Here is a 24,877-nt window from a genome sequence, read left to right on the forward strand (position 1 = left end):
AGGGGCTGGGATTGTGGAAGGGGGGTAAAGGCAGCAAAGCTGGATGTGAGGGGTGGGACGCCCTTGGGCATGCCCTCTTCTTTGGGGTGAGGTAATTAGGGGGATAATTAGTGGGTGGGGTCACAAGGGGAAAGGGCTTGTGCAGCTGGAGGGGGGCTGGGAGCGACACTGGGTGGGCAAAGGGTGCTGGGAGGGGGCAAATGTCACTGTGCTTGTGCCAATGTCACCGTGCAAGTGGGCAACAGTGCCTTGCACACGCAAATGTCCCTGTGCCAGTGCCACTGTGCCCTTGCAGACACCGCCTGAGCCGAGCAAAAGGTGCCCTGTGTGTGCAAATGTCACCGAGATGTCACTGTGCCTAGTGCCCTGCACACGTGCAGATGTCACCGTGTACAAAAGGCACCGTGCACGTGTGGCTGTCACTGTGAGTGACACACACTGAAAATGTGCACTGCAAACATGTGCCCGAGTCCCTGGGCTTGTGCAAATGACCTCTGGCACGGGCAGAGGTCCCGCGGTGCCCCTGAGCTCCTGTGCTTGTGCAGATGGCTGGGAAAACACTGCCCTGCCTCCCCCAAATCCCCCCCAAAGCCCCTGAACCCCTCCCTCATTTTTCATTCATTCACCAGTTTCATAATTAAAGGCTCAGTTCCTCAATAACCAGGATCCTGCAGAGCGGGTGGAGGTGCTGACCCCAGCAGGGCTGGATTTGGGGGGCACTGACCTCTGCAATACTGCATTTGGGGGGCTCTGACCTTGGCAGGGCTGGAGTTGGGGGGTTCTGACCTCAGCAGGGCAGGATTTGGGGGGTTCTGACCTCGGCAGGGCAGGATTTGGGGGGCTCTGACCTCAGTAGGGTAGGATTTGGGAGGCTCTCACCCTGGCAGGGCAGGATTTGGGGGGTTCTCACCTTAGCAGGGCAGGATTTGGGGGGCTCTGACCCCAGCAGGGTTGGATTTTGGGGGCGCTAACCCTGGCAGAGCAGGATTTGGGGGGCTCTGACCTCAGCAGGGCTGGATTTGGGCGTCTTTAACCCTGGCAGGGCAGGATTTGGGGGGTGCTGACATTGGCAGGGCTGGATTTGGGGGCCTCTGACCTTGGCAGGGCAGGATTTAGGGGGGATCTGATCTCAGCAGGACTGGATTTGGGGGGCCTTGGCAGGGTAAGATTTGGGGGGGGTTCTGATCGCATCAGGGCAGGATTTGGGGGGCTCTCACCCTGGCAGGGCAGGATTTGGGGGCTCTGACCCCATCAGGGCAGGATTTGGGGGTCTCTGACCTTAGCAGGGCAGGATTTGAGGGGCTCTAACCCCATCAGAACAGGATTTGGGGGGGTTCTGACCTCAGCAGGGCTGAATTTGGGGGTCTTTAACCCTGACAGGGCAGAATTTGGGGAGCTCTCACCCTGGCAGAGCTGGATTTGGGGCTCTGACCCCATCAGAACAGGATTTGGGGGGCACCTGACCAGGATTTGGGGGTCTCTGACCCCATCCGAACAGGATTTGGGGGGCACTGACCCCCCCTTTGCCCCCCAGGCCGTGCCAGCTCCCGAGCAGGGCCGGCTGCTGGCCCTTCCCAGAATCCGGACTATGTTTAACCACTCCCGGGGTGCCGCGTGGTTTTTGGGGGTTCGGGGGGGTGGGAACCACTCTGCCTTGGCCGGGGGGTTGGCAGGGCGCCGCTGGCCACGGGGCCGTGGCCAAAAGCCGCTCCTGACGCCGGGCTGACCAGCAGAGCTGAAAGAGGCACCGGGGAGGGGGGCTGAGGGCACTGCCTGGCACATTTTGGGGTACTCACAGCACCCCAAAAATAGGCACCATCAAAGGAAGGCTTTGCTCAGTGAAACCCCAACATTTTCCCCAAAATGATTGTTTTTACAGCCCCCACTGGTGTTTGGGGTTTTGGGGATATTGGAGACGCCCCCCCCAGTGTAGCGATAAATAAACCTTTATTTTTTACAGGACTCACGGGAAACACAAACACAGTTTTGGGAGGGTGTGAAAAAATATTCCTCCCCCTTCCCCCCAGTTCCAGCCTCCGGCACATTCCGGAACTTTTGTCCCTTAAAATAAAGGGGGGGAGAGGGAGCTCCACTTTGGGGTTACCCTGGATTTGAGTCCCCTCTGGATTTTTTAGGGGAGGGGATGATGCTGGGGTTGGACCCACTCCTCATTTTGGGGTCACGGCAGAGGGGAGGCCCCTTTGTGGTGCATCACCCCCTCACCCAAAGGGTTTTTGGGGTGACAGAGATTGTCTGGAGTGGGGCGGGGAGGGGGACACATCCCAATTTTTGTTGGGGGTCCCCCCCCCAAATCCTGCACCGGGGACGATGGCTTCAGCTCCTGGCACGGGGGTGGCACACAGAGGGGGGTGAAGCAGTGACACCCCCGCAGGTGGGGGGGTGACTATGAGCCCTGTGGGAGGGACATCAGTGGGGGCACCCCAGGATGGGCACCCGCACGCTGCGCTGGTGGAGGGGGCAAAGCCTCACCGGGTTCTGGGGGGGCTGCTCCAGCTGGATTTTGATCTCAGGGCAGGGGGAGTCAGGCGGGCGGCGGCCTGGGGAAAAGGGGGGGACCGTGAGAACCCCGAGGAGCCCCCCAGCCCTGCAGTGCCCCGATCCGGGGGTGCTGGGCTACCTGGGGGTGTCCCGGGGGGCTCGTCCGGCCAGGGGGTGTCCGTGAAGGCGTCGCGGTTGCTCCCCGAGGGCGAGCGGCTCTCCTGAGGGGGCACAGGGGGGTCAGGGGGTGCTGCCCACCCCAAAGTGCCCCCCAGACCCCACCCGGGCTCCCCGTACCCGTCCCGGCTCGCCGGGCTCCTCCGCGGCGCTGCCGAAGCTGCTGGCGCTGGAGGAGGAGCGGGAGAAATCCGGCGGCTCCGGCTTCTCGGCCCTGCCAGGGACAGTCCCCAAGGCCAGGGACAGTCCCCAAGGCCACAACAGGCTGGCACCGCGCCTCGTGGCCAGCACCGTGGCCCCGCTGCGATGCTGTGCTGGCCCCGGGACACCCTGTCCCCACACCACCCCGGCCGGGACACTGCATCCTCATGTCACCCTGGCCCCGGCATGTCCCATCCCTGTGGCACCCTGTCCCCACCCCATCCCATCCCAGCCCTGGGAGGTCCCAATCCTGTGCCACCCTGTTCCCATGTCCCTTGTCATTACACCAACCTATCCCCGTGCCATGTGTCCCTGTGCCACCCAGCTTCATGCCACCCTGCAGCCAAGCCACCCAAGTGCCACCCCACAGCCCCCTGCCACCTTGTCCTGGGACATACGGACCCGGTGCCACTCGGCCCCTGGGTGAGCCTGTCCCTGTGACACCTTGTCCCTCTGGTGTCTTGTTCCCACCTTGTCCCTGTGCCAGCCATCCTGGTGCCACCTTGTCCCTGTGCCACCCCACCCCGCCGCCACTCTGTCCCTCTGCATTCCTTTGCTGTCCCATCCCTCCGGTCCCTGTGTCACCTTCACTTGTCCCAGTGCCCATCCCTGTGCCACCCCATCCTGGTGCCACCCTGTCCCGTTGCCACACCACCCCAGTGCCCTCCTGTCCCCGTGTCCCCATCCCGGTGCCAGCCGCGGGACCTGTCGGGGTTGCGGCGGCTCTCGGGGGAGCTGTGTGTGGAGCTGGAGCCGTCGGCGGCTGCGGGGCCGTCCCTGCGGGGAGGCGACGGCAGTGAGGGGACACCGGGAGGGGACATCGGGAGGTGACAGCTGGAGGTGACACCGGGAGGGGACAGCGGCGGGGCCGGTACCGGGCTCACCTGCCGGCCGGCGCCTCCTGGATGCTCTCGATGCCGATGGCGCTGGAGCGGCGGGAGCCGAGGGGGCCGGGCCGCCGCCGTGACGGGCTCTTCCCGGGCACCAGCAGCGCCTGCGGGGCGCCGTTAACCGGGGGGACACCGGGGACCGGGGGGACACCGAGGGGGGACAGCGAGGTACCGGTACCCACCTCTTCCACCGAGCCCAGCCCGATGGCGCTGCCGCGGCGTCCCCGGCGGCTCCCGGGCACCAGCAGCGACTGAGGGGGCAGCGGGTCAGAGACCAGGGACACGGGGCACGGGGCACGGGGGGGAAACCGGGTACTGGGGGGCACTGGGCACCGGGGGGGTAACCGGGCACCGGGAAGAGAATCGGGCACCGGGGGAAAACCGGGCACCGAGATGGAACCGGGTACGGGGGGGAGAACCGGGTACCGGGGGGGCGGAGCCAAAGGTGAGATGGGAGGGGCTTGTAGTTAGGGGCGGGGCTTAAGACGTGGGGCGCGACAAGCAATTTGGGCGGGGCTTATGCCGATGAAGGGGCGTGGCCTACATGGGCGTGGTCTCTAGAGGAACGGGGCGGGGCTTGCGGTCTCGGGGCCGTTCTGGTCCGTGAGGCGGCGGGACCCGGGGTGGGCGTGGCCGCAGCCACACCCCGGCAGATCGGCTGCGCGCGCAGGGGGCGGGGGCCAAGGCCCAGGGCGTGGTCACAGCAAAGAGGCGTGGTCACCACAGGGGCGTGGTCAGTGCCGGGGACGTGTCCTGGGTGGGGACCTGGGGAGGGGACCCGGCCCCGCAGCGCTGCGTGCGGACTGCGGGACCCCCGCGCCCCACCTTGAAGGACTCGAAGAAGCCCGGGGCGGCGCCGCCGTTGTCGGGGCGCTCATCGTCGGGGCTGAGCCCCAGCATGGCCTGGCTGCGCGCCTGCAGCTCCTCGTGCAGCGTCTCCAGCAGCGCCGCCCGCGTCCGCTCCTGCGCGCCAGCCCCGCACTGCTGCGCCCACGCGAGACCACCCGGCCCGCACACAGACCCGCACCCAGCCCAGCACCCCGCCCCGCACCCAGCCCGCATCCACCACGCATCTAACTCCGCACACAGCCCCGCATCCATCCCCGCACCCAGCCCTGCATCCACCTCCGCACCCAACCAGCACCCAGCCCCGCACTGCTGCGCCCACGCGAGACCACCCGGCCCGCACAAAACCCGCATCCACCCCCGCACCCAGCCCGCACTGCTGTGTCGTTCCAGACACCCACCCCCGCACCACTCAGCCTCCACCCACGCAGGACCAGCCCCCGCCCTGTTGCACCCACGCGACGCCGCCCGCAGCGCCCCGCACCCACCGCTGCCACCCACCCCTGCCCGCTGCACCCACGCGAGCTCATCCCACGCCGCACGGCTGCACCCACGCCAGGCACCCACAGCCCAGCGCTGCACCCACGCGGGTCCGCCCCCCGCAACCCCCTCCCCCCGTGAGACACCCCCTACCCGGGCACCACCGCCCTGCCCACACGGCGACCCAGCCCCTGCCCACCCACGCTGTGGGCGGGCCCCACGGCGGGCACGGCACCCACAGCACCCACATCCACAGCCCCGTGCTGCCCCACGGCGTGCCCAGCCCCTCTGAGTGCCCCCAGTGCCCTCAGCCCCTCTGGGTGCCCCGCAGCCCCGTGCCCGCAGCCCCGTGCCCACACCCTGTGCCCACACCCTGTGCCCGCACCTCCAGCTTGGCGAACTTCTCGGCGCGGTAGCAGGCGTACTCGGCGTTGATGAGCTTGGTCAGCAGGAACTCCTGGAACTCGGGGCCCTGCGGGGTGCGGGCGGCCCGGGGGCACCGTGGGTGGGCGGGTGGGTGGGTGAGGGTCCCCAAGGGCTCCCCGGTGGCACCCACGGGCTCTCACCTTCCTGAACACGGCGGGGTCGGGCAGCGGCGGGCCGAAGAAGGGCACATCGTCACGGGCGGTGACGGAGACCTGCGGCAGGTTGGGGGGTGACGGGGACACCCCGCGGGCCCCACGGGCACGGGGACACTGAGGCACGGGGGGTACCTTGTAGAGGGTGCCCTGGGCGCCGCCCTGCTCCAGCTGCACCACCACGAAGGCGTGCAGGAAGTTGGAGGCGATCATGTCGGGGACGAACGGGGTGTTCTCGTCCTGGAAGACGATGGCCACGATGTCGTTGCCGATGTGACGCTTCCGCTGCAGCTGTGGGGACAGGTGGGGGGCAGAGGGACACGGGGGGACACAGCAAGACACGAGGGACAGAGGGTGGTCACACCAGGGGCATCAAAGGAATGAAAGCCCCTGTGCCCCACAGATGCACCCCAGCTCCCATGGGTGCTCCACCAGCCCCCTGCATCCCACAGCTCCCCCCTGGCACCCATGGGTGCCTTAACAGCCCTCTGCATCCCAAAGATGTTTCCCCACACCCATGAGTGCCCTGCCATCTCCTGGGCCCCACAGATGCCCACACCACCCATGGTGACCCACGAGTCCCCTCCATCCCATGGAAGTGCCCCAGGACCACCTCCCACCCCTGCTCTCAAGCACCCAAGTGTCCCCCGCTCCCTTCACCCCCCATGGGTGCCCACCTGCTGGGCGTCCCCCTCGGTGTAGGGCAGCTTGGTGGAGACGTGGAACATGATCTCCTTGTCACGGAAGTGGCAATACACCGACTCGCTGCCCGTCTGTCCGTGGGTCACATCCAGCCCCCCTCGGAACCTGCGTGGGTGAGTGGGTGGGTGGGTGAGACAGCACCCTGACCCCGAGGGTCCTTCCCATCCCCTGGCATCCCCTCACGCACCCCTTGAAGTCCCGCAGCTGCACCCGTTGGCCCAGCACGTCCAGGAATTCGGCGAAGGCCGGGCTCTCCTCCGTGGTGCCGAAAAGCTCCTCCTCGGAGGTCTGCAGGGGGTGGGGATGGGCGCCAGCACCACCCAGGGACTCCCCCCGCCCCGACCCCCGCCCACCCCACCCCGTACCTGCCCCAGTTTTTGGTAGATGACCCCAAATTTGAAGTGGTTGCTGAGCACGTGCTCATCGAAGGCGAGGATGAGGCGGGATGCCTGCGGGGTGGGGAGGGGTCAGAAAGGTGGGGAGGGGCACCCAGGGGTGCCCAGGTGCCCCCTCCCTGCAGCCCGTTCACCTTGGGGTAGAGCACGGGGTAGAAGCGATCCACGTTGACATCCTCGCACACCAGCTGTGGGAGGAGAGAGGAGAGCTCACTTGGGGGGCACCCATGGGGGCCGCCTTGGGGGGCAGGAGGGGTGCACCCACCTTGGCCATCTGCACCACGTTGGGGAACTCGGCCAGGCAGGAGATGGGCACCACGTCGTGCAGGGTGCGGGCACGGGTGCTGCGGGGCGAGGAGAGGGTCAGGGCAGCCCCCAGGCCCGGCAGCTCCCATGGGCGCCTCCCCAGGCCCGGCAGCTCCCATGGGTGCCTCCCCAGCCCCGCTCACCGCAGCAGCAGGTGGAGCTGCTCCTGCTCGTCGTACTTGAGCGAGAACACCAGGTGTCCCAGCGCCGGGTCCAGGGAGTAGTAGTTGAAGTGCTCCTGGGGGAAGGAGTTGAGGGTGCTCAGGATGGGGGCACTTGGCCACAGGACACCAATGTCCATGAGCACCCACAGCCATGGGGTACCCATGTCCATGAGCATCCAAATCTGTAGGACAGCCGTGTCCACGACCACCCAAATCCGTGGGAAATCTATTTCCGTAAGCATCCAAATCCTTGGGACACCCATGCCCATGAGCACCCACATCTGTGGGACATCCATGTCCATGAGCACCCACACCCGTGGGACATCTGTGTCCATCCGTGTCCATAAGCATCCAAATCCTTGGGACACCCATGTCCATGACCACCCATGGGACACCCATGTCCACGGGATCCCCACACCCAAAGCACCCATCCCATCCCCATGGAGCACCCATGTCCATGAGCACCCACACCCATGGCACACCCAGGCCCATGAGCACCCATGGGACACTCAGGCCCATGTCCACCCATGGGACACCCATATCTATGAGCACCCATAGGACACCCAAGCCCATGAGCACCTATGGGACACCCGTGTCCATGGGATCCCCACACCCCAAAGCACCCATCCCATCCCCATGGAGCACCCGTGTCCATCCATGAGCACCTGTACCCACAGGTCAGGTACCACCTATGGGGCACCTACACTCAGTGAGCCTCACACCCCTTGGGGCATCCAGGTCCTGTGGACACACAAACTTATGGAGCCCCCATGTCCATGGGCACCTGTGCCAGGGGCTCTCCTGCCCACGGAGACCCAACACCCACCTCCTCACCACCCAACCCATGGAGGACCCATGCCCACAAGCTGCCACATGCCAAAGCCGCTGTGTTCATGAGGTCTCCATGTCCTTCCATTCCCATGGAGAGCCCACCCCAAGCACCGTTGCCATACCCACATCCACAAGCCCCCCTGTTCATGGCCCATGGGGCTCCCACCCCCGTGGACACCACACCCACGTCCAGGAACACCCGAACTTATGGGGTCTCCAAGCTCCTGCTCATCCACACCTATGGGACATTCCCCAGCTCAGACCCCCAGGGCCTCACCTTGCCCAGGAAGTGCTTGCGGTAGATCTTGGCCGTGTGGTTGCCCTCCAGCTTTGCCCGGGTGCCGGGCACGGGCGTGGGGGGCGAGTCGGGGGCCCCGCTCAGCTGGTGGTTGGTGCCCTCAATCCAGTAACCCCCGAACTGCGGCAGGAGGATGAGGGGGAACGGCCCCTCCCGGCCCAGCACCTGTGCCCACAGCCGTGGTGGGTGCTTTGGGCACCCCACCAGCCCAGCCCAGCCTGGCACTGCCCCTCAGCCCCTCAGCCCCTGCCCTACCTCGTGCACGCTGGGGTAGGGAATGTAATCCTCCTCCGTCTGCAAGACACGGAGCGGTGACGGCCACCGTGGGCACTGGCATGGGTGATGCCCATGGTGGCACCCCAGGGCGCTGCTGGCTGTGTGCCCCCCGTGCCAACAACACCTACCTTGAGAGGCGGGGGGATGGCATGGCGCTGCTGGGCCATCCTGCTGCCCTGCCGAGAGAGGGGCTCTGGGTGCCTGTGTCCCCGCCTTGGGTGGGCACCCACGGCTGGGGGGCACCCAGGGGTGCTTACCTGGGGGTCGGGAGGTGCTGCTGGCTGGAGACGTGTCTAGGTGGTGTGAGGGCGTCCAGGGGGTCCCATGGCGCTCCCTGGGGACACGAGAGCTCCCCCAGAGCCCCTCTCCGGGACGCCCGGCCAGCAGCGCTACCCCTGGAGCCAACTGCTGATGGCAGCGAGCCGAGTGCCACCCTGCGGGTGCCGGGGGCAGCGGGGCGGGGGCGGCGGGGCGAGGTCACCGCGTGGGGACCCCCGGACACACCCGGCCCCACCCCCCCCCAGCCCCGGAGGGCGCCCTCTGCCGGCGGGAGGCGGCGGCGCGGGGCAGCACCACGGACAGCGCCGGGACCCGCGACGGTGGCACCGACACCGGGGGGTGGCACCGACACCGAGAAAGTGGCACCGAGCCCGGGAGGTGGCACCGACCCCGGAATGTGGCACTGACCCCACGACAGTGGCACCGACCCCAGGAGGTGGCACCGACACCGCGACAGTGGTACCGACACTGTGAGATGGCCCCAACCCCGAGAAAGTGGCACCGGCCCCAGGAGATGGCACCGGCCCCTGGAGGTGGCACCGACCCCGCGACAGTGGCACTGACACCGTGAGGTGGTACCAGCCCCGGGAGGTGGCACTGACCTCGCGATAGTGGCACCCACCCCGTGAGATGTGATCACGCCCGCGCCAGTGTCACTGACCCCGACCCCGTGCCACCAGCCCCTCGTGGAACTGTCACTAGCACAGTGCAAGCACGCTCATTTTCGTGCCAGTGCCACCAACCCCTTGCCCAGGCTCTCTCCCGGTGCAGGTGCGATCATTCCCGTGCCGGTGTCACCGGCCCCGTGCAAATGTCGCTGTCCCCGTGGCAATGTGACCGCTCTCGTGCAAACGCCACCGGCCCCATGCAAATGGCACTGTCCCCATCAAACACAGCCCCGGTGCAAGTGTGACCCGGCCCTGTGCAAACACAATGACGTGCAAGCGCGTCCCTGGTGCGAAAGGGACCCTCGTGCAAGTGTCACCGTCCCCGTGCAAACAGGACATTGGTGCAAGTGTCACCATCCCCGTGCAAACAGGACATTGGTGCAATTGTCACCGTCCCCATGCGAACAGGACATCGGTGCCAATGTCCCCGTGCCCGTGCACGGCCAGCCCCAGCACAGCAGGTGTGACCGTCCCTGTGCAAACACACCCGCAGCCAAGCCCGGCCCGGCGCAGGTGGGACCCGGCCCCGTGCAAGGTGTGACCGCTGTCCCCGTGCCAATGCGACATCGCCACCCGGCCCCGTGCGCTCCCCGGGCCGCTGCGTGACCCCGCGGGGCTGGGGGCGACCCTGGGGGGCTCCCCCATCGCTCCCCCCACACCCACGGGGGGGTCTGGCCCGGCAGGGGGGGGGAGATGTTCGAGATGTGGGGGGGGAGATTGGGTTTGGGGGGACACGGGAGTCAGAATGGGGAGACTGGAACAGGGGGAGGAGGCGACGGGGGGCAAAGAGGGGGGCAGGATTTGGGGTACCGGGAGGGGGGGCAGGTTGGGTGGGGGGCAAGTTGCGGGGTGCAATTATGGAGGGGACATTTGGGGGGTCAATGGGGGGGCTCCTCCCGCCGCCCCCGCTCCCAGCCCGGCTCTTTCCCCCAGGCCCGGAGCGTTCCCCCCCATCCCCTCCCCCGGAACCGGCAGCGCTGAAGGTCACGGGCGGACGGAGCCCCCGGTGCCGCGGCGGGGATGGGGGAACATCCCCAGTGGGGATCCCCGGGGGCACCGCGCTGCCCGCGCCCCGCAGGGCGGCACTTACCGGGGGCGGCGGGGCCGGGCGGTCCCGGAGCGGGGCCGGTACCGAGCGGAGCCGAGCGGGGCCCCGGCGCTCGCTGCCACCGCGCAGCGTCACGTGCGGCGGGGCGGGGCGGCCCCTCCGGGGGCGGCGGGACCGGGAGCCGGTACCGGGAACCGGCACCGCACCGGGGAACGGCCACGGGCACCGGGAACGGACCGCCGGCCTCGGGCGCCGGGAAAACGGCACCGGCAACTGAGATCCGGAGCTGGGGCTCCCCCGCTCCATCCCTGATGTCACCCCCGGGGTGTCCCCTCCTCCCCCAGCGCCCCGGGCCCCGCAGAGCGAGGGACCCCCAAACGTGTCCCTGTCCCCCCAAACGTGTCCCTGTCCCCCCGGATCCATCTCCATCCCCCTGCCCGCGGTTGGTACCCGGGTACCGCTCTGCCCATCCCCACATCTCCCCCAAATTCGGCTCATGGGGCTCCCCCCGCGTCTCTCCCGGGACCCAGAGCTGGCTCCCCCTTTTCCCTCTTCCCAGCCCTGACCCCGCTCATCTGTACCCTCGTCCATGGGACTCAGGGACACCCAGCTCCATCCCCGATGCCCAAACCCCTCCTCCCCGTCCCTGGTACCCCAAGAACCCCCCATCTATAATTCCCCATTCCTGGTACCCAGAGTACCCCCCAATCTTAACCCCTCCTCTCCCACAGGCAGGGTGGCCCCATCCCTACCTGAGACCCCCACCCATAACTCCCCACACCCACAGACCCCCAGCTCCCACCCCATCTCTTAATTCCCATGCCCAGACCCCAGGGCCTCTCTTCTCCCCCCACCTCCAGCACCCATTTGCCTCCCCCCGGGGCTCAGGGGGACACCCTGGCTTGGAGGGCCCCAAGGAGGGGCAGGGACCCCCCCAGCTGGGCACAGGGGTTGATGTGACACAGCCAGGGCCACCAAATCCTGTCCCCAAGCTCCATAAAACCCACTGCAAAGGAGGGGGGGATTCCTGCTCCAGCAGGGTCCCTCTTGCAGCTCCAAGTGGGATTTATGGGATTAATCACCTCCACCTTGCCCCAGCACCCTGGGCCCACGTGTCTGCACTGCAACGAGGCTGCCACAGCTCCAATGACAACTTTAATCCGATAATATTTGCAAATAACAGACAAACCAGGAACGGGGCCTTGGCTCACACCTTGCACCTGCATCCTCCGCAGGACCCGGCGCTGCCGGAACCGCCGCAGCCCTCAACGCCCCACGGGGCTCCTTCCCACAACAGAGTGAGCTCAAGGGAGAGACTTTTTTATATATAACATTAAAAAAAATGAACAGCAACTTGAAAAGATGGAATTTCCAAGGAATATGTACACAAGCGAGTGCTTCAGGTTGGGAAGAAAAGCCTCCTGTGGCTTTGGCATGGGATTTGCCATGTCTGTAGCTTGGGAAAGAATCCACGGGTTCAAACTGCCCCAAAATAGCACTTTTTAGGAAATTTAGAGCCCCTCAAATGCTGCTGTTTCACCCTCAAACCCAGCAGGGACAAGCGAGGAAGGCGCTGGGCAAAAAGCAGATGGAATTCTTTGCATGAAACACTGGAAATAGAACACTGGAAATCAAAGCTAGTGGGGTTTTGGGCATGGAATTTGTGGCCCACATCCTCTTCTTGCAGCCCAAATTCCTGCAAACCTTGAAAAAATAAAGCTGATGTGATCTCTGCATTGCATTTTTCTGCAGAAACAAAGGAAAAGCTTGGAAAGAAAGAGGATCTCTAATAAAGAGATCTCTTGGCAGTGCCCAGTGTGGATCAGTCTGGAAGCGGGATACTATTTCCTGCTAAATATTAATGTGGAGAAAAGTTTTCTGGGAGATGTTAAAAAAAGGAAAAAAAAAAAAAAAAAAGAAAAGAAAAGAAAAGAAATTAGTGCATTGCTGAAAAATGAGGAGAGAGGAGTAACAAAACCTCTTCCCATGGGAAACCCGGCACCCACCCGCAGCCCCTCACCAGCTCTGACTGCCCTGAGCCAGGAACGCTCCCAGCAGCGCCAGACTGGAGGAAAATGTTCTCCAGAATCTTTAAAATATCCCAAATGTCTAAAAAAACCCCCCAGTCCCCAGAGCCCAGGTGGTGACTGGATTGTCCAAGGCGTGGAAGTGACAGCGAAGGATGCGGAGAGGGGGCGGCTCCCAGGCCTGGCAGGGCTCGGGAGGCAGATCCCAGCTTCCATTCTGGGTTAAGAAAATGAAGTTTTGTTGTCTGAGAGCGCCAGACATTCCTCATGAAGTCACAACTCCTGTGCTTCCATGCTGGACTGAAAGGGTGGGAGTGGATCAAAGACAGGATTATCCTAAAGAGTTCCTGCAGAGGGATCAGGGTGGGCTGGAGCTACTGCAGCACCACCCCTGTGCCACACACACCAACTGCTGCTGCTCAACTTCCCAACCTTCCTGTTCTTTGTTAAATAAACCCAGGAACGTTGTCCTGAAGCAGGATGTCCTTCAGTGCAATCTGCTTTGACATAAGGCATTTGTTTTGTTTTTTTTTTTGGGGAGCAAACGTCTCACGATGGATTTTTGCCTTCTGGAAGAGTCAAAAAGTACTGTATCCACCTGGTTTTATTCTTTTAATGCCCTACCACGTGACAAATCCTCTTCCCTTCTGGTGGCTCCTCTTGGAAAACCATCAGTGGCCAAGTAAACCAGTCCCTGGGAAGGAAAGACAGCACCAGCAGATGAGGAGGGGAAGGGGATGGGAGTGGGATTTGTGTGAGGGGATACAAAGGGGAAAAAACACCTGGACTCACCTTTAAATCCCTCTTCAGGCATACAAACTGGAGGGAAAGGGAAGGAAGGCATTAGAAGTGCCACAATCCCCATGTTCCACCTTCCCAAGCCCATCCTTGGGCAGCCCTTCCCCATCCCGCTCACCTTGCATAACGTCGTCCATGGCCGCGTAATCCGCGATGGGCTCGTCAGCCTGGGGAGGAAAGGACAGGGAATGAGCCAGGGAATGAACCAGGGAATGAACCAGGACAGAAATCAGGGAATGAACCAGGGAATGAACCAGGGAATGAACCAGGGAATGAACCAGGGAATGAACCAGGACAGAAATCAGGGAATGACCCAGGACAGGGACAGGGAATGAACCAGGGAATCACAGCCCTGCTCAGGACTGGAGCAGGGAATGAACCCACACAGAAATCAGGGAATGAACCAGGACAGGAACCAGGGAATCACAGCTCTGCTCAGGACAGGGAATGAACCAGGACAGAAATCAGGGAATGAACCAGGGAATGAATTAGGACAGAAATCAGGGAATGAACCAGCACAGAAATCAGGGAATGAACCAGGGAATGAACCAGGACAGGGGCAGGGAATGAACCAGCACAGGGAACCAGGGAATGAACCAGGACAGAAATCAGGGAATGAACCAGCACAGGGACCAGGGAATGAACCAGCACAGAAACCAGGGGATCACAGCTCTGCTCAGGACAGGAGCAGGGAATGAACCAGCACAGGGAGCAGGGAATCACAGCCCTCCTCAGGACAAGAACCAGGGAATGAAGCAGGACAGGGGCAGGGAATGATCCAGCACAGGGAACCAGGTAATGGAATAAGCAACATCCAGGGAATGAACCAGCACAGGGATCCAGGGAATCACAGCCCTGCTCAGGACAGGGGCAGGGAATGAACCAGGACAGAAATTAGAGAATGAACCAGCACAGAAACCAAGGAATGAAGCAACACAGAAATCAGGGAATGGACCAGCACAGAAAACAGGGAATGAACCAACACAGGGAGCAGGGAATGAACCAGCACAGGGCTCCAGGGGATCACAGCCCTGCTCAGGCCAGGAGCAGGGAACAGCTCTGCTGCCCAAACACTGGGAGCTCCATGCAAGGACTCACTGCCCAACTCAGTTGTGTTTTGGGCTTAGCAGATGTATCAGCTACAAAGTACTCTTGGAAATAAAAGAAGGAGGGTTTTCTCCTCCAAAACAAAGATAAAAAGGATTTACCTCCTTCAAAACAAATACAATTAAGGATACTCCTCCTCCAAAACAAGAATAATGAGGATTTTCCTCCCCTAACACAAAAAATTAAGGCTTTTCCTCCTCCAAAACAAAAGGATATTCCTCTTCCAAAACAAAAAAAAAAAAGGATCTTCCTCCTCCAGAACAAAAAAGCAAACCAAAAAAACCCCTCAAACAAGGATATTCCTGCTCTGAAAGGATATTCCTCCTCTGAAACAAAATAACGATTTTTCTTCTCCAAAACAAAAAACAATAGGGATTTTCCTTATTGTTCCAAAAAACAATTTAAGTATTTTCCTTCCCTAAAACTAAAAAAATTAAGGATTTCCTCCTTCATAACAAAAAAACCCCTCAAACACTCAAGGATATTTCTCCTCTGAAACAAAATAAGGATTTTTCTTTTCCAAAACAAAAACCAATAATGATTTTCCTCCCGTAGGACAAAAAAATTTAAGGATTCTCCTCCTCCTCCAAGGAGCTGGCTCCCTTGTCCCCATTTCCACACCCCTGTGGTACCTTGAGCAGGATGACAGACTCGGGGATGACTCCCAGGCTGCCCAGCGTGGCCGTGTCATCACTCAGGATCTTCCCATCCAGGGACAGGTTCTGGTCGAAGGGGGCCACGGAGAAGGCGTGCATGATCTGGGGACACAGGGACACCTCACCCTGGAGCTGCTGCGCCTCCCACCCCTGTCAGGACTCAGTGCATCCCTCTGGGTGTCCAGAGTTTCCAAGGACCCCGTTGAGGGGCTCAGAGACCCTGGCATGCTGCCCACAACACCTGGGAATTTGATTTTAACCCCTGGAGCAAGTTACCAGCTTTGTATGAGGACATGAAAGTCACACAGGTTTGAATGGTGTAATAATAAATTTATCACAGGCTGAAAATGTAGATTTTAGGATTTTTGGTATGGAGGTTATGGTTAAGATGGAGAAATCAGGGCGTGTCCAGCCTTTCTTCTTCTTGCTCTCCATTTTCTGCAGTGATGGTGGCACTTTGGGATTGGTTTAGAGTAGAAGTGCACTGTCTAACACAGGTGATGGGTATTGGGAATTAAGTGTAAATATGTTATAGGTAGTTTGTAGTATAAAAGGACAACACAAAGAGTGCCTGTGGCTGCCCTGCTGAGCACAAAGAAAATTTTATAGATGAGAATTAACAAACAACCTCAAGACAGAAAAGTGAAGAGACCAGACTTGTTCTTCAGAGACATCCTGCACATCTCGGGGCAGCAATTACCAACCAAAACCCGAGCCATGCCCAGCTCCTGGGGCAGTCAGACCCTTCCCTGCTCCCCCACACTCCTCACTGTGTGTTTTTGCCTCCCTGAGGGCTGGCCTCACCTGGATTTTCAGCTCTTTCAGGGTCTGGCTGGCTGACACGAGCAGCGCTTTCTCGCCCCGCACCTTGCGGTGCCGCGTGCTTCTCCTGATGCCCTGTTTTTGGTAGGTGATGTAGCTCTGGTGGGACAGCTTCTGGCGTTTTGTGCCACCATTGGTCTGGAGATGAGGCAAAAAATGAGGAGATTGAGGTGTTTGGGGATCAACAGAACCTTCCCAGATCCCAGAGAGAGTTTTGGGGTAATTGTTCCTGCAAGGGAAGGCAGAAGCGATGGAAAACCCCTTGGAAGCCAATTGAAGCATGCAAGTGTGGAGATGACCAAAGGATTTGCTTTCAAACCTCAGCTCCTAGTCCTAATGCCATTGTGGGGCAGATTTCCACATGCACATGAATCCCTATCCACATTTCATCTCTCCAAACCCAGCACTGCTGTGGTTTGACCACTCAAATGGCAATTTAAGACATTTTTAAAGACGCTTTTTCACTGCCAATGAGATGCAGAGGAGGAGGGTGGTGATCCCATCACGCTGACTCAAGAGGATGATGCAAAAATCAAGGAACCTGATGGGATTTTTCATCTCTACCTGGTTAAAATCAGGATCTTGCTCCCCCTCTGGCTTGTTTTCCTCCCTTTCCTCTTCAGCTTCCGAGCTGCTCACGTTCAGCTCTGGAGCCGCGTCCTTCATTACCTGGAGTCACAAAAATCATTCTCCAACAGCAACCAACAGCATCCACATGGCCTGTCCCACCCTGCAAACAGCTCCTGGACACCTCTGGGTGCCACCTCCATCCAGAGAGCCCAGAACAACCCTGGGAGCTGCTCCAAGAGCTCTGCAGAGGCTCCTCCACCCTCCCCAGCTGTGTGGAAGCTCAGTGGGATTCAGCTCAGGAATCCCCCTCTGTGGAATTGCAGGTGCTTCCTGCCCTCCTTTCCAGGCAAAGCAAAGTCTCCCGAGCCCCTGACTGATTCCTTTCCCATCAGCTGCCTGATCCAAGTGTATTACAAAAGCCTCAGCATGGAGAAAGTATTTTCTGTGAATTAAGACATTTATCTGCTCCTGCAGCAGCCTGGCAGGGACACACAGCACCATTACTTATGGGGCTGGAGGTTGTAAGTAAATGAAATCTAAATAATTTACACAAATACAAAAATAAAAAGGTTGTTCAGGTCAGTGAAAGTCACTCCAGGCACAGATTTGCCTGGATGTAAATTCCCAGCTATGCTGTAGCTGGAACTGGGCTTTGCAGGAGCTCAGGAGATGTGGATGCCAAGAGCTTTCTTCTCCATCAATGTATTTGCAATTAACTACTCAATTCCAGTTCCAAACATTCCCCAGAGCCCTCTGAATTCCAGCAGTGCCACCCTACAACGATTTGATCTGGATGAGGCTTCCCTCTGCAGCACCATTCACCCCAAGGAAGAACCAGGTGGTGCAGAGGAGGGAGGAAAAGGGGTGAGGGGCTGGGAAACACTCCCTGATTTTGCAAAGCCAGCAGGAAGGGCACAGTGGCTCCCAGTGCTGCTGAGAGTGATGCTGGCCAGCATTCCTGCTGCTTCCCATCCTGCTGAGGCTGCCCTGTTACTGGGGGATCTCGTGGGCACGTTCTCACCCCCTCTCTCCAGCTCCAGCTGCTCCATAAAGAATAGCTGCCTGTTTTTCTGCCAGCCCCACGTGTGAGCACAGCCCTGTCCAGTGCCAGAAAAATACAACACCCAACCCTCTCGTGCAGCAGAGCCAAGAGGATTCAGGCTGGGGATTGAGGCTGAAAGCCCAAGGCTGAGGGCTCCAGACGGTGCTGCGTGATCCTCATCTCACATCCAAGGCAGGAGCTCATCCAGCCCCCAGCTCCCTGTGCTTCCCTGGAACTGCCAGCGAGGGGGAAATCAAGGAAAAGGTAAAAAAGATTGCTTTCATCTGAGCTTGCCCACCCTTGGCTCCCTTCTTAAGAACCCTAAGCAGAGGGGTTTAACAGAACCAGCTTTGGCTACTTGGAAAACCAGTTCTAGAGTTGATCCTGACACTTAAGATCAGTAAAAGCAAAATTTACAGCTTCAGGGGATCCTGAGAATCATCTCCAAGTTCATTGTCTCAGCAGCACTGAGGGGAAGAGCTCATTTCTATCCAGGAATTAAAATGTCACTTGAGCAAGAAGAAAGGAAATGACAAATATTGGAGGGGGAGGAGAACAGGTACAGCCTGGGGACACAGCTAAGACAGAGAAAACAGCTGGGAGCATCCCTGAAAACACAAAGGATTTGGTTTGGCAAGAGGCAGCCTCGAGGAGATGGAATTTTCAGAGTCACAATGTCCCAATTTGCTGGTTTTGCCAAAGCTGCCTGGAGCTGCAGAGCTGAGGATTTCTGCCCTCACCACCACCACAGAGCAGCAGCATCCCCAGCAGCCCTGGGGACACAGGAGCTGTGCCAGCCACCTGGGGACATTCCTGGAGCCTGGCTGAGCAGGGATGGGGGACAATCCCTCCCTACCTTTTTGTTGTCCACCACTTTGTGGATGTAGATGGTGGCCTGGGTGTACTCACGCAGGTCCCGCTGCTGCTGGCACAGGAGCCCCTCCCGGCACTCGGGGCACAGCTCTGGGCAAACACCAAGGAGAAAACAGACAACATCTCACTGCTGCAGCTCCTCAGAGCCCTCAGTGCTAACTGAGAGTGACCACATCAAATCCCAGAGTGGTTGGGCTGGGAGAGACTTTTAGGATCTCCTTCACCCCCTGCCAGGGGCAGGGACACCTTCCACCAGCCCAGATTGCTCCAGGCCTTGAACACTTCCAGGGATGCAGGGGCAGCCACAGCTGCTCTGGGCACCCTGTGCCAGGGCCTGCCCACCCTCACAGCCAAGAATTTCTCTGCAATACCCCATCTAACCCCATTCTCTGGCAGTGGGAAGCCATCTCCTGTGTCCTCTCCCTCCAGGCCGTCATCCCACATCCCTCTGCAGCTCTCCTGGAGCCTCTTTATGCCCTGGAAAGGGCTCTGAGGTCTCTCTGGAGCCTTCTCTTCTCCACACTGAGGACCCCCAGCTCTCTCAGCCTGGCTCCAGAGCAGGGAGGCTCCAGCCTTTGGAGCATCTCCATGGGTTCCTCTGGACTTGCTCCAGTGGCTCCACATCCTTCCTGTGCTTAAAGCTCCACAACTGTTCACAGCATTGCAGGGGGGACCCTGCCCAGCCCTGTGCTTCCCAGTGCCCCCCTGGGACAGAAGTTTCCAGCCCTGGGAGCCCTTGCCAGGGGTCACTCACGGGGCTCGGAGGCGTAGCGGGCGCCCTCGGCTGTCTGGCTCCGGGTGATTTTGATGACGTGATCCACGACAAAGAGCTTTTGGATCCTCTCCCACTCACTGGGCCATATCAGAGCTATACTGTGCAAAGGAACAGGCAGGTGCTTTATGACATTGGAAAAGCCAAGCCCTAAACTCACAAAAAATCCCTCCCCTCTTTTGGTTTGTTGATCTGTCAATGAAAGAAAAACTGCAAAATCCGCCCAAAACTCTACTCCACGGGAGGGCTGCACAGCCAGATAACAGCAGCCTGTGATTAGTGACACTGCTGTGCTCCTGTCGTGCCAGAGGGAGGGATGGAGGAGGAAAGGAGTGGAAGATTTCCTACTTTTAGTGCTGCATCACTGCAGAAGCAAAGCTGTGGAGCATGAAGTCCAGCCCTGCAGCCAGCACTCCAGGGGGGAAAGGCTCACGGAAAGCAAATTGTAAGGAAGCAGAATGTTTCTGCATCCTGGCCAAATCTAGAGTGGTTATTGTCAGGAACAAACCAAGCTGAAGGAAGCTCTGTTTTCCTGACCCTGCATCCTTGGACAAGTCTTGCCTTGCAGGAAGGCTGGGGTGGCTCTGAGAAAGCCTTGGTGTTCATTTTGAGGGAAAGGATTACTCCTCATCCTGCTGTGGCTCAGCAGCAGGAGCATTCCTTTGGGAATGTTCTCCTGAGGCTCAAGGAAAGGTCAAAAAAACCCACCCCACACTCCAAAGGTGCAGAGATTGTTTTCATCTGAGCTTGCCCACCCTTGTCTCCCTTCTTAAGAGCCCTAAGCAGGGGCTTTGGCTTGGCTACTTGGAAAACCAGTTCTAGAGCTGATCCTGACACTTAAGATCAGTAAAAGCAAAATTCACAGCTTCAGGGGATCCTGAGAATCATCTCCAAGTTCATTGTCTCAGCAGCACTGAGGGGAAGAGCTCATTCCTATCCAAAAGGAGAGCGTGTGAAGGGAAGGAACTCACTGTTTGGAGTCTTCTTTGGTCATGGAAGCAAAGGTGAACATGAGCCCCCCGTGGGGACAGAGCAGGACACTGTTTGCTATGGAGGACACGGGGCTGCAGCGCGTCGGCCTCCTGCAAAAGGGAACAGGTTTGGAAAGCTGGATCAGGTTATCCCACCAAAACCCCCACAGTTCTTCAGGAAAACAGGAAGAAAACACAGGTGAGTATTCACACAAGGCATTCCAACAAGGAATAGTAGCTATGAGTGATGAGGAAATCGGATCTGCGTTCCTCTGTGGTGCAGAATGACTCTGACCAGCAGAGATTTCCATCTCCAGCCCCAGCGGTGACCTCTGGGATACAGCTCCAGACAGATGAAAAAACTAATCAGGTTACCAGCTTATCTGACCATCTGGTTAACACACAGCAAACAAGGAAATTCAGCGTCTTACACTGCATTACAATTGATACAAGTCCTGCAAAAACCAGCTTCACTCTTTCCATCAGCTCACTGTGCTGCCAGTCAGAAGCAAAACATCTACAGCCCCCAAAATGAGAGATAAAAAGCACCAAAACCCTCCAGCCAAGTTACCTGACAAATTTCCTCCATTCTTCTACAAAGAACTGCGAAACAATATACAGCTCATCCGTCTCCTGGGGGAAAAGAGGAGGGAAAAGGATCTTTTTAATGAACCCAAAAATGACTGTGGGGTTTTTCAGCAGCGCTCGCTCCCTTCGAGACCTCGGTGCTGCTTTACCATGACAACTCCATCCAAGTGGGCTGAGAAAGCCAAGCAAAATAATTTGGGATCAGGTACTAAGCACTGCCATTGCTAATCTTGTGTTTATTATGAAGTTACTTGAGCTTTTGATCCAATTACTTTTAATTCCCAGTGGGAAAGGGCATTTCCCTGGAGCAGCCAGGACTCCCCAGTGCGGTTCCTCTTGCTGGGGGCTCAGTGTTCAGAGCTGGTGAACCCCTCACTCCCACGGGGTGAGACCACCCCAACATCCCTCAATTGCTTCCAACATCAAAATTCACAAGCTTTTCCTTTTGGTAGCAGCAGGGGTGCAAAACCACAGCTGTGCACCAAATGAGACAGCGTTTTTGGGGTAATCTGTGGGGTTTTGTCCCAATCTTCCTTTAAATTGTTTGCTCCTGGACAAGAAAGCACCCAGCCCTCAAGAGCTGGGTGACAAAATTACTTCCATGCTCTAATTTATCCTCACCCCTTTTCCAAAGGCAGATTTAAGGGCTTGCTCCGTCTTTCTTCAGGAAAACTCAGCACACCCAAGGAATATATATACACACAAACATATCTATATATATCTATATATATATATATATATATATATACACACTTTTTAATTTCCCTTCATCTCTGATTTCTGCTGGTTTCCCCCCCTAAACCTCAACTTCTTTGGATCAGGAGAACTCCAAAGGCTTGAGGGGAAAATCCCCAGCTCTCTTCTATGAGGCTGCCTTGGGAAATTAAAAGGGAAAAGAGAATAAAAAGGGAAAGGAAGATAAAAAGGGAAAGGAGGATCTAACCCTGATGGTGGAGACCCTTCTAAATCTGAGGGAACTTTCTCTAGCTCCAAAAGCAAATCCAATCACACACAACCTTAACCACCTACACTGGCAGGACCTGGAGCTCTGGAGCTCAGCATGAAAGGAAAACTCCTTTTAAACCATTTTGGGTCTCCTTGGTTCCGAGCCATGGATCTGTGTTGCCTCAGTTTTTATTCCCAGCTGGAGCAGTGAGGGATGGAGGCAGACACCTGCCAATGCACCTTGGCAGGGTTTTAGAGTCAGCCATTAATCAGCACCACTCCCAGGAGCCAAGGACTGGAGCCAACAGCTCATTCTGGGCACCTCAAACCCCCAAAAATTCCTGGAGAAGCTGCTAGGAGAGGGTTTGCACAGCCATTGCTGCTCCTTGGAGGGCTTCAGCATTTTGGGAAGCTCCCTGAGCTTCTGGGACACAGGATGATGCTGGAGCACACCTGAATTTTGCCCAAGCAGCAGCAAAAGGTGGTGGTGGGGTGAAGTTCAGGTGTGTTCCAGCATCCTCCTGCACAGGAAGGCTGATGGAGAGCTGTGGGGAGTGGCTGGGCTGTTTCCTCCTTCCAGGGATGGATACAACATGTCACTGATATCTCCCTGACTGTGGGCCAGCCACAGCTCCTCATTCCCCTGGCTCTGCAGGGCTTTGTGCCAGCACAGCAAATCCAGGCAAGTCACACCTCAGCACAGCACACAGGAAAGCTCTGCTGGCACGCACTGAGTGAACGGTTATGGAATGGTTTGGGATCTCCTGGTTTGGGATCTCCTGGTTTGGGATCTCCTTCCAGCATCCCAGGTGCTCCAAGCCCATCCAACCTGGCCCTGGGCACTTCCAGGGATGGGGCAGCCACAGTTTCTCTGGGCAGGAGAGAGATTAAAGCCAACAAAAACCTCTCCCAAGCTTGTCTGCATCCCCTGATCCCCCTCATGATCCCTACCTGAGGCCAGCTGCCCAGGCAAGGCCTGCATTTATCATGGAACAGGTTCTGCAGAGAAGTCTTCTGCTCACTGGCCATCATCTTATGCAGAGCTTCATTTTCCTCCCCTTCACGCTCCAAAATCTGCAGGAAACAGTGAATTACACCCCAGCTCCCACTAAAGGTGACTTTATCCTCCTCCATGGCTCAGGGTTGTGTTAAAAAGGAAAACCAGAAATACAAGCAGTATTTACAGTCAACAAAAGGGGAGTATTTGGCAAATACCTTGCACTGGGAACAGCACTCTTTGTTGTTTGGGAATTCAGGGGCTTTTGGAAAATATTGCTTGAGTTTCTCCCAGGCTTCCTTGGAAACCACCCTCCGTTCATTCTCAGAGATGCACAGGTCACCTGCAGGGAGAGAATCAAGGAAAAGCTTTGATCACAACATGCTCAGGGATGTTTTGCAGCCCTTGATTGAAGAGATTACAAAAAACAAATGTGGGGAAGAAATCCACACCACGTCAGCAAAAACCACTAAAGTCACCTTCAACTCCTTCCTTGCTTCCTTTAGACAGAGAATAATAATAATAATAATAATAATAATAATAACATGACTTTAATTTATAAAAATGCTCTCTAGATGTCCAAGACCATGGCCTAAGCAGCTGATCAAACACAAGGAGGGATGTGGGGAACAGCCAGAGGGCACAGGGTTAGTGTTTTCTGCTATCCACAGCTACATCCTCATGGTGACACCATTGCTGAGCCCCAGGAAAACAATGCTGTGTCCCATGAAACCAGGTGCCTTCCACATCCTTGAAAACCCCAAACTCCTACTGCAGAATCCCAACACAGTTCCATGTGCCCTATCCAAGCACATTCCCAAAAAGGGAAGATTTTGCACCCTAATTCTGCTCTGGGGAATAAACGGATGTGAAGATACCAAGCAAGATTTACCAGCTACCCCCCACAGAACACTTATTTATCCATCCTGATATCAGGATTATCTTTCCTGTTGCTCAGGCAGCTCCAAGAGCCCAAGGAGGATTTCCAGGAGTCATTTGTGCCTGCAGTCTCAGGGGTGGGAGCAGGAGGCACACTCGGGCACCGGGACACCACGTGCACAAGGACGACACGTGCTGGCCGGATAAACAAGGCTTGGAAAAACTGGAGAAGGCTCTGGGATCTGACCAGCTGCCCACTCACAGGGCTGCTGATGGCCAAGGGGAAAAAACACAAGCTCATCTCCCTTGGAGACAGCAGCTGGGAAGTCTCTGTGTGCAGGGAGGAACACGGGGAGCAGCAGTTGCGACACTGGGGATGCGAAGAGCATTTGGGAATATCAGTGAAGAGGGAAGGAAAACAGCAACTGTGCTGTCCAAAGGGCACAATCCTTTATTATCTGCTTTTCTATAGCCTGGAGAGCTGCAGAGACAGGAGAGGAACTCCTTCCTCCCCACCCTCAGGCAGCTCTTTAACATGACAAGCAGCTCCTCAGGCCCACGACTCCCTCCAGCCGAGCCTGGAATTTGGCCAGCCCTGAGGAGGAGAAAATAGCAATGCTCCCCTCCTGCTTTTCCTCTAATAAACAAAGGTCAGGCCTCAGTGCAGCACTTGGCCACTTGAGCTTCATCCAACGAGGCCAAATGGCTCCAGAGGCTGGCCCAGGATGCTGCCGAGAGCCAGCAAGGATGGGCAAAGAAAGGAGCTTGTACAAATAAGTGCCTTGACACCACATGATTAATGGAAACAGATTAATATGGTGAGTGAAAGAGGTGGAAAAATCAGCTCTGGGTCTGCAGGGCACAAGCGTTTTGCCATCTGGAAGATGAACTCAACCACTGCTGACCCTGCTTCCCACTCCCACCATCCCACAGGGACATGTTTTGGGCACTGACATCAAAGAAGGCTTAACTTGGTATCTGGAAAAAATTCCCTGGGATCAGGCAGCTACTGGAGAGCGAGGCATTGCAGCAGGGATGCAGAGGGAGCTGTGAAGGGAACGCCCGGGTGGCATTCCTGGAGGCCAGCCAGCCCTCCCAGATCCAGCACAGCCTTTTCCAAAGCCTCCATGGAGGCAGGAACCTCCTCCACCACAAAATTAAGGCCGTAGGAACAAGACTAGAGATTTGCTGA

At 58.2% G+C, this 24,877-nt stretch overlaps 2 protein-coding genes across 5 annotated transcripts in view; both read right to left on the reverse strand.

The window, feature by feature from the left end:
• Window positions 1-2,320: 2,320 nt before the first annotated feature.
• RAP1GAP (RAP1 GTPase activating protein) lies at window positions 2,321-10,753 on the reverse strand. 4 transcript variants are annotated; one of them, XM_054291981.1, is made up of 22 exons: window positions 10,681-10,753; window positions 8,901-8,977; window positions 8,772-8,814; window positions 8,623-8,661; window positions 8,347-8,532; window positions 7,218-7,312; window positions 7,034-7,112; window positions 6,903-6,956; window positions 6,739-6,822; window positions 6,561-6,661; window positions 6,349-6,478; window positions 5,807-5,962; window positions 5,660-5,731; window positions 5,479-5,565; window positions 4,593-4,730; window positions 3,950-4,018; window positions 3,762-3,871; window positions 3,583-3,654; window positions 2,797-2,890; window positions 2,639-2,720; window positions 2,491-2,558; window positions 2,321-2,413 (listed from the first exon to the last, which is right to left on the reverse strand). In XM_054291981.1, exons 3-22 carry the CDS (start codon window positions 8,808-8,810, stop codon window positions 2,405-2,407), a joined length of 1,764 nt encoding a protein of 587 aa, XP_054147956.1. In that variant the 5' UTR covers window positions 8,811-8,814; window positions 8,901-8,977; window positions 10,681-10,753; the 3' UTR covers window positions 2,321-2,404. The 4 variants fall into 4 exon arrangements, with proteins under 4 accessions (XP_054147956.1, XP_054147954.1, XP_054147955.1 ...); XM_054291979.1 differs by having other exon boundaries at window positions 8,901-9,077; window positions 10,681-10,751; XM_054291980.1 differs by having other exon boundaries at window positions 8,901-9,048; window positions 10,681-10,743.
• A 1,033-nt stretch (window positions 10,754-11,786) lies between these two features.
• Window positions 11,787-24,877, reverse strand: part of USP48 (ubiquitin specific peptidase 48) — a 33,912-nt gene continuing 20,821 nt past the window's right edge. The window contains exons 16-27 of the mRNA XM_054291983.1: window positions 23,025-23,149; window positions 22,761-22,883; window positions 20,848-20,909; window positions 20,277-20,387; window positions 19,288-19,406; window positions 18,517-18,623; window positions 16,613-16,717; window positions 16,031-16,186; window positions 15,203-15,328; window positions 13,582-13,630; window positions 13,458-13,484; window positions 11,787-13,359 (exon numbers count right to left, since the gene is read on the reverse strand). Of these exons, the coding sequence (XP_054147958.1) occupies window positions 13,337-13,359; window positions 13,458-13,484; window positions 13,582-13,630; window positions 15,203-15,328; window positions 16,031-16,186; window positions 16,613-16,717; window positions 18,517-18,623; window positions 19,288-19,406; window positions 20,277-20,387; window positions 20,848-20,909; window positions 22,761-22,883; window positions 23,025-23,149 (1,133 nt within the window). The 3' untranslated portion in view covers window positions 11,787-13,336. The remainder of the gene's footprint in view (window positions 13,360-13,457; window positions 13,485-13,581; window positions 13,631-15,202; window positions 15,329-16,030; window positions 16,187-16,612; window positions 16,718-18,516; window positions 18,624-19,287; window positions 19,407-20,276; window positions 20,388-20,847; window positions 20,910-22,760; window positions 22,884-23,024; window positions 23,150-24,877) is intronic.

The sequence above is a fragment of the Melozone crissalis genome, unplaced genomic scaffold (genome assembly GCF_028551555.1).
Source record: "Melozone crissalis strain CALT ecotype California unplaced genomic scaffold, PUWL_Pcris_2 ptg000107l_1, whole genome shotgun sequence".
Classification (NCBI taxonomy): domain Eukaryota; kingdom Metazoa; phylum Chordata; class Aves; order Passeriformes; family Passerellidae; genus Melozone; species Melozone crissalis.

Bases quoted from the DNA above. Each gene is read 5' to 3' on its own strand.
- RAP1GAP (XM_054291981.1), bottom strand. From the start codon at position 8,810: ATGGCCCAGCAGCGCCATGCCATCCCCCCGCCTCTCAAG. The intron at 8,662-8,771 runs GTAGGTGTTGTT...CGTGTCTTGCAG, and splicing joins CCATCCCCCCGCCTCTCAAG to ACGGAGGAGGATTACATTCC. The intron at 2,559-2,638 runs GTAGCCCAGCAC...CCTTTTCCCCAG, and splicing joins GCCCCCCGGGACACCCCCAG to GCCGCCGCCCGCCTGACTCC.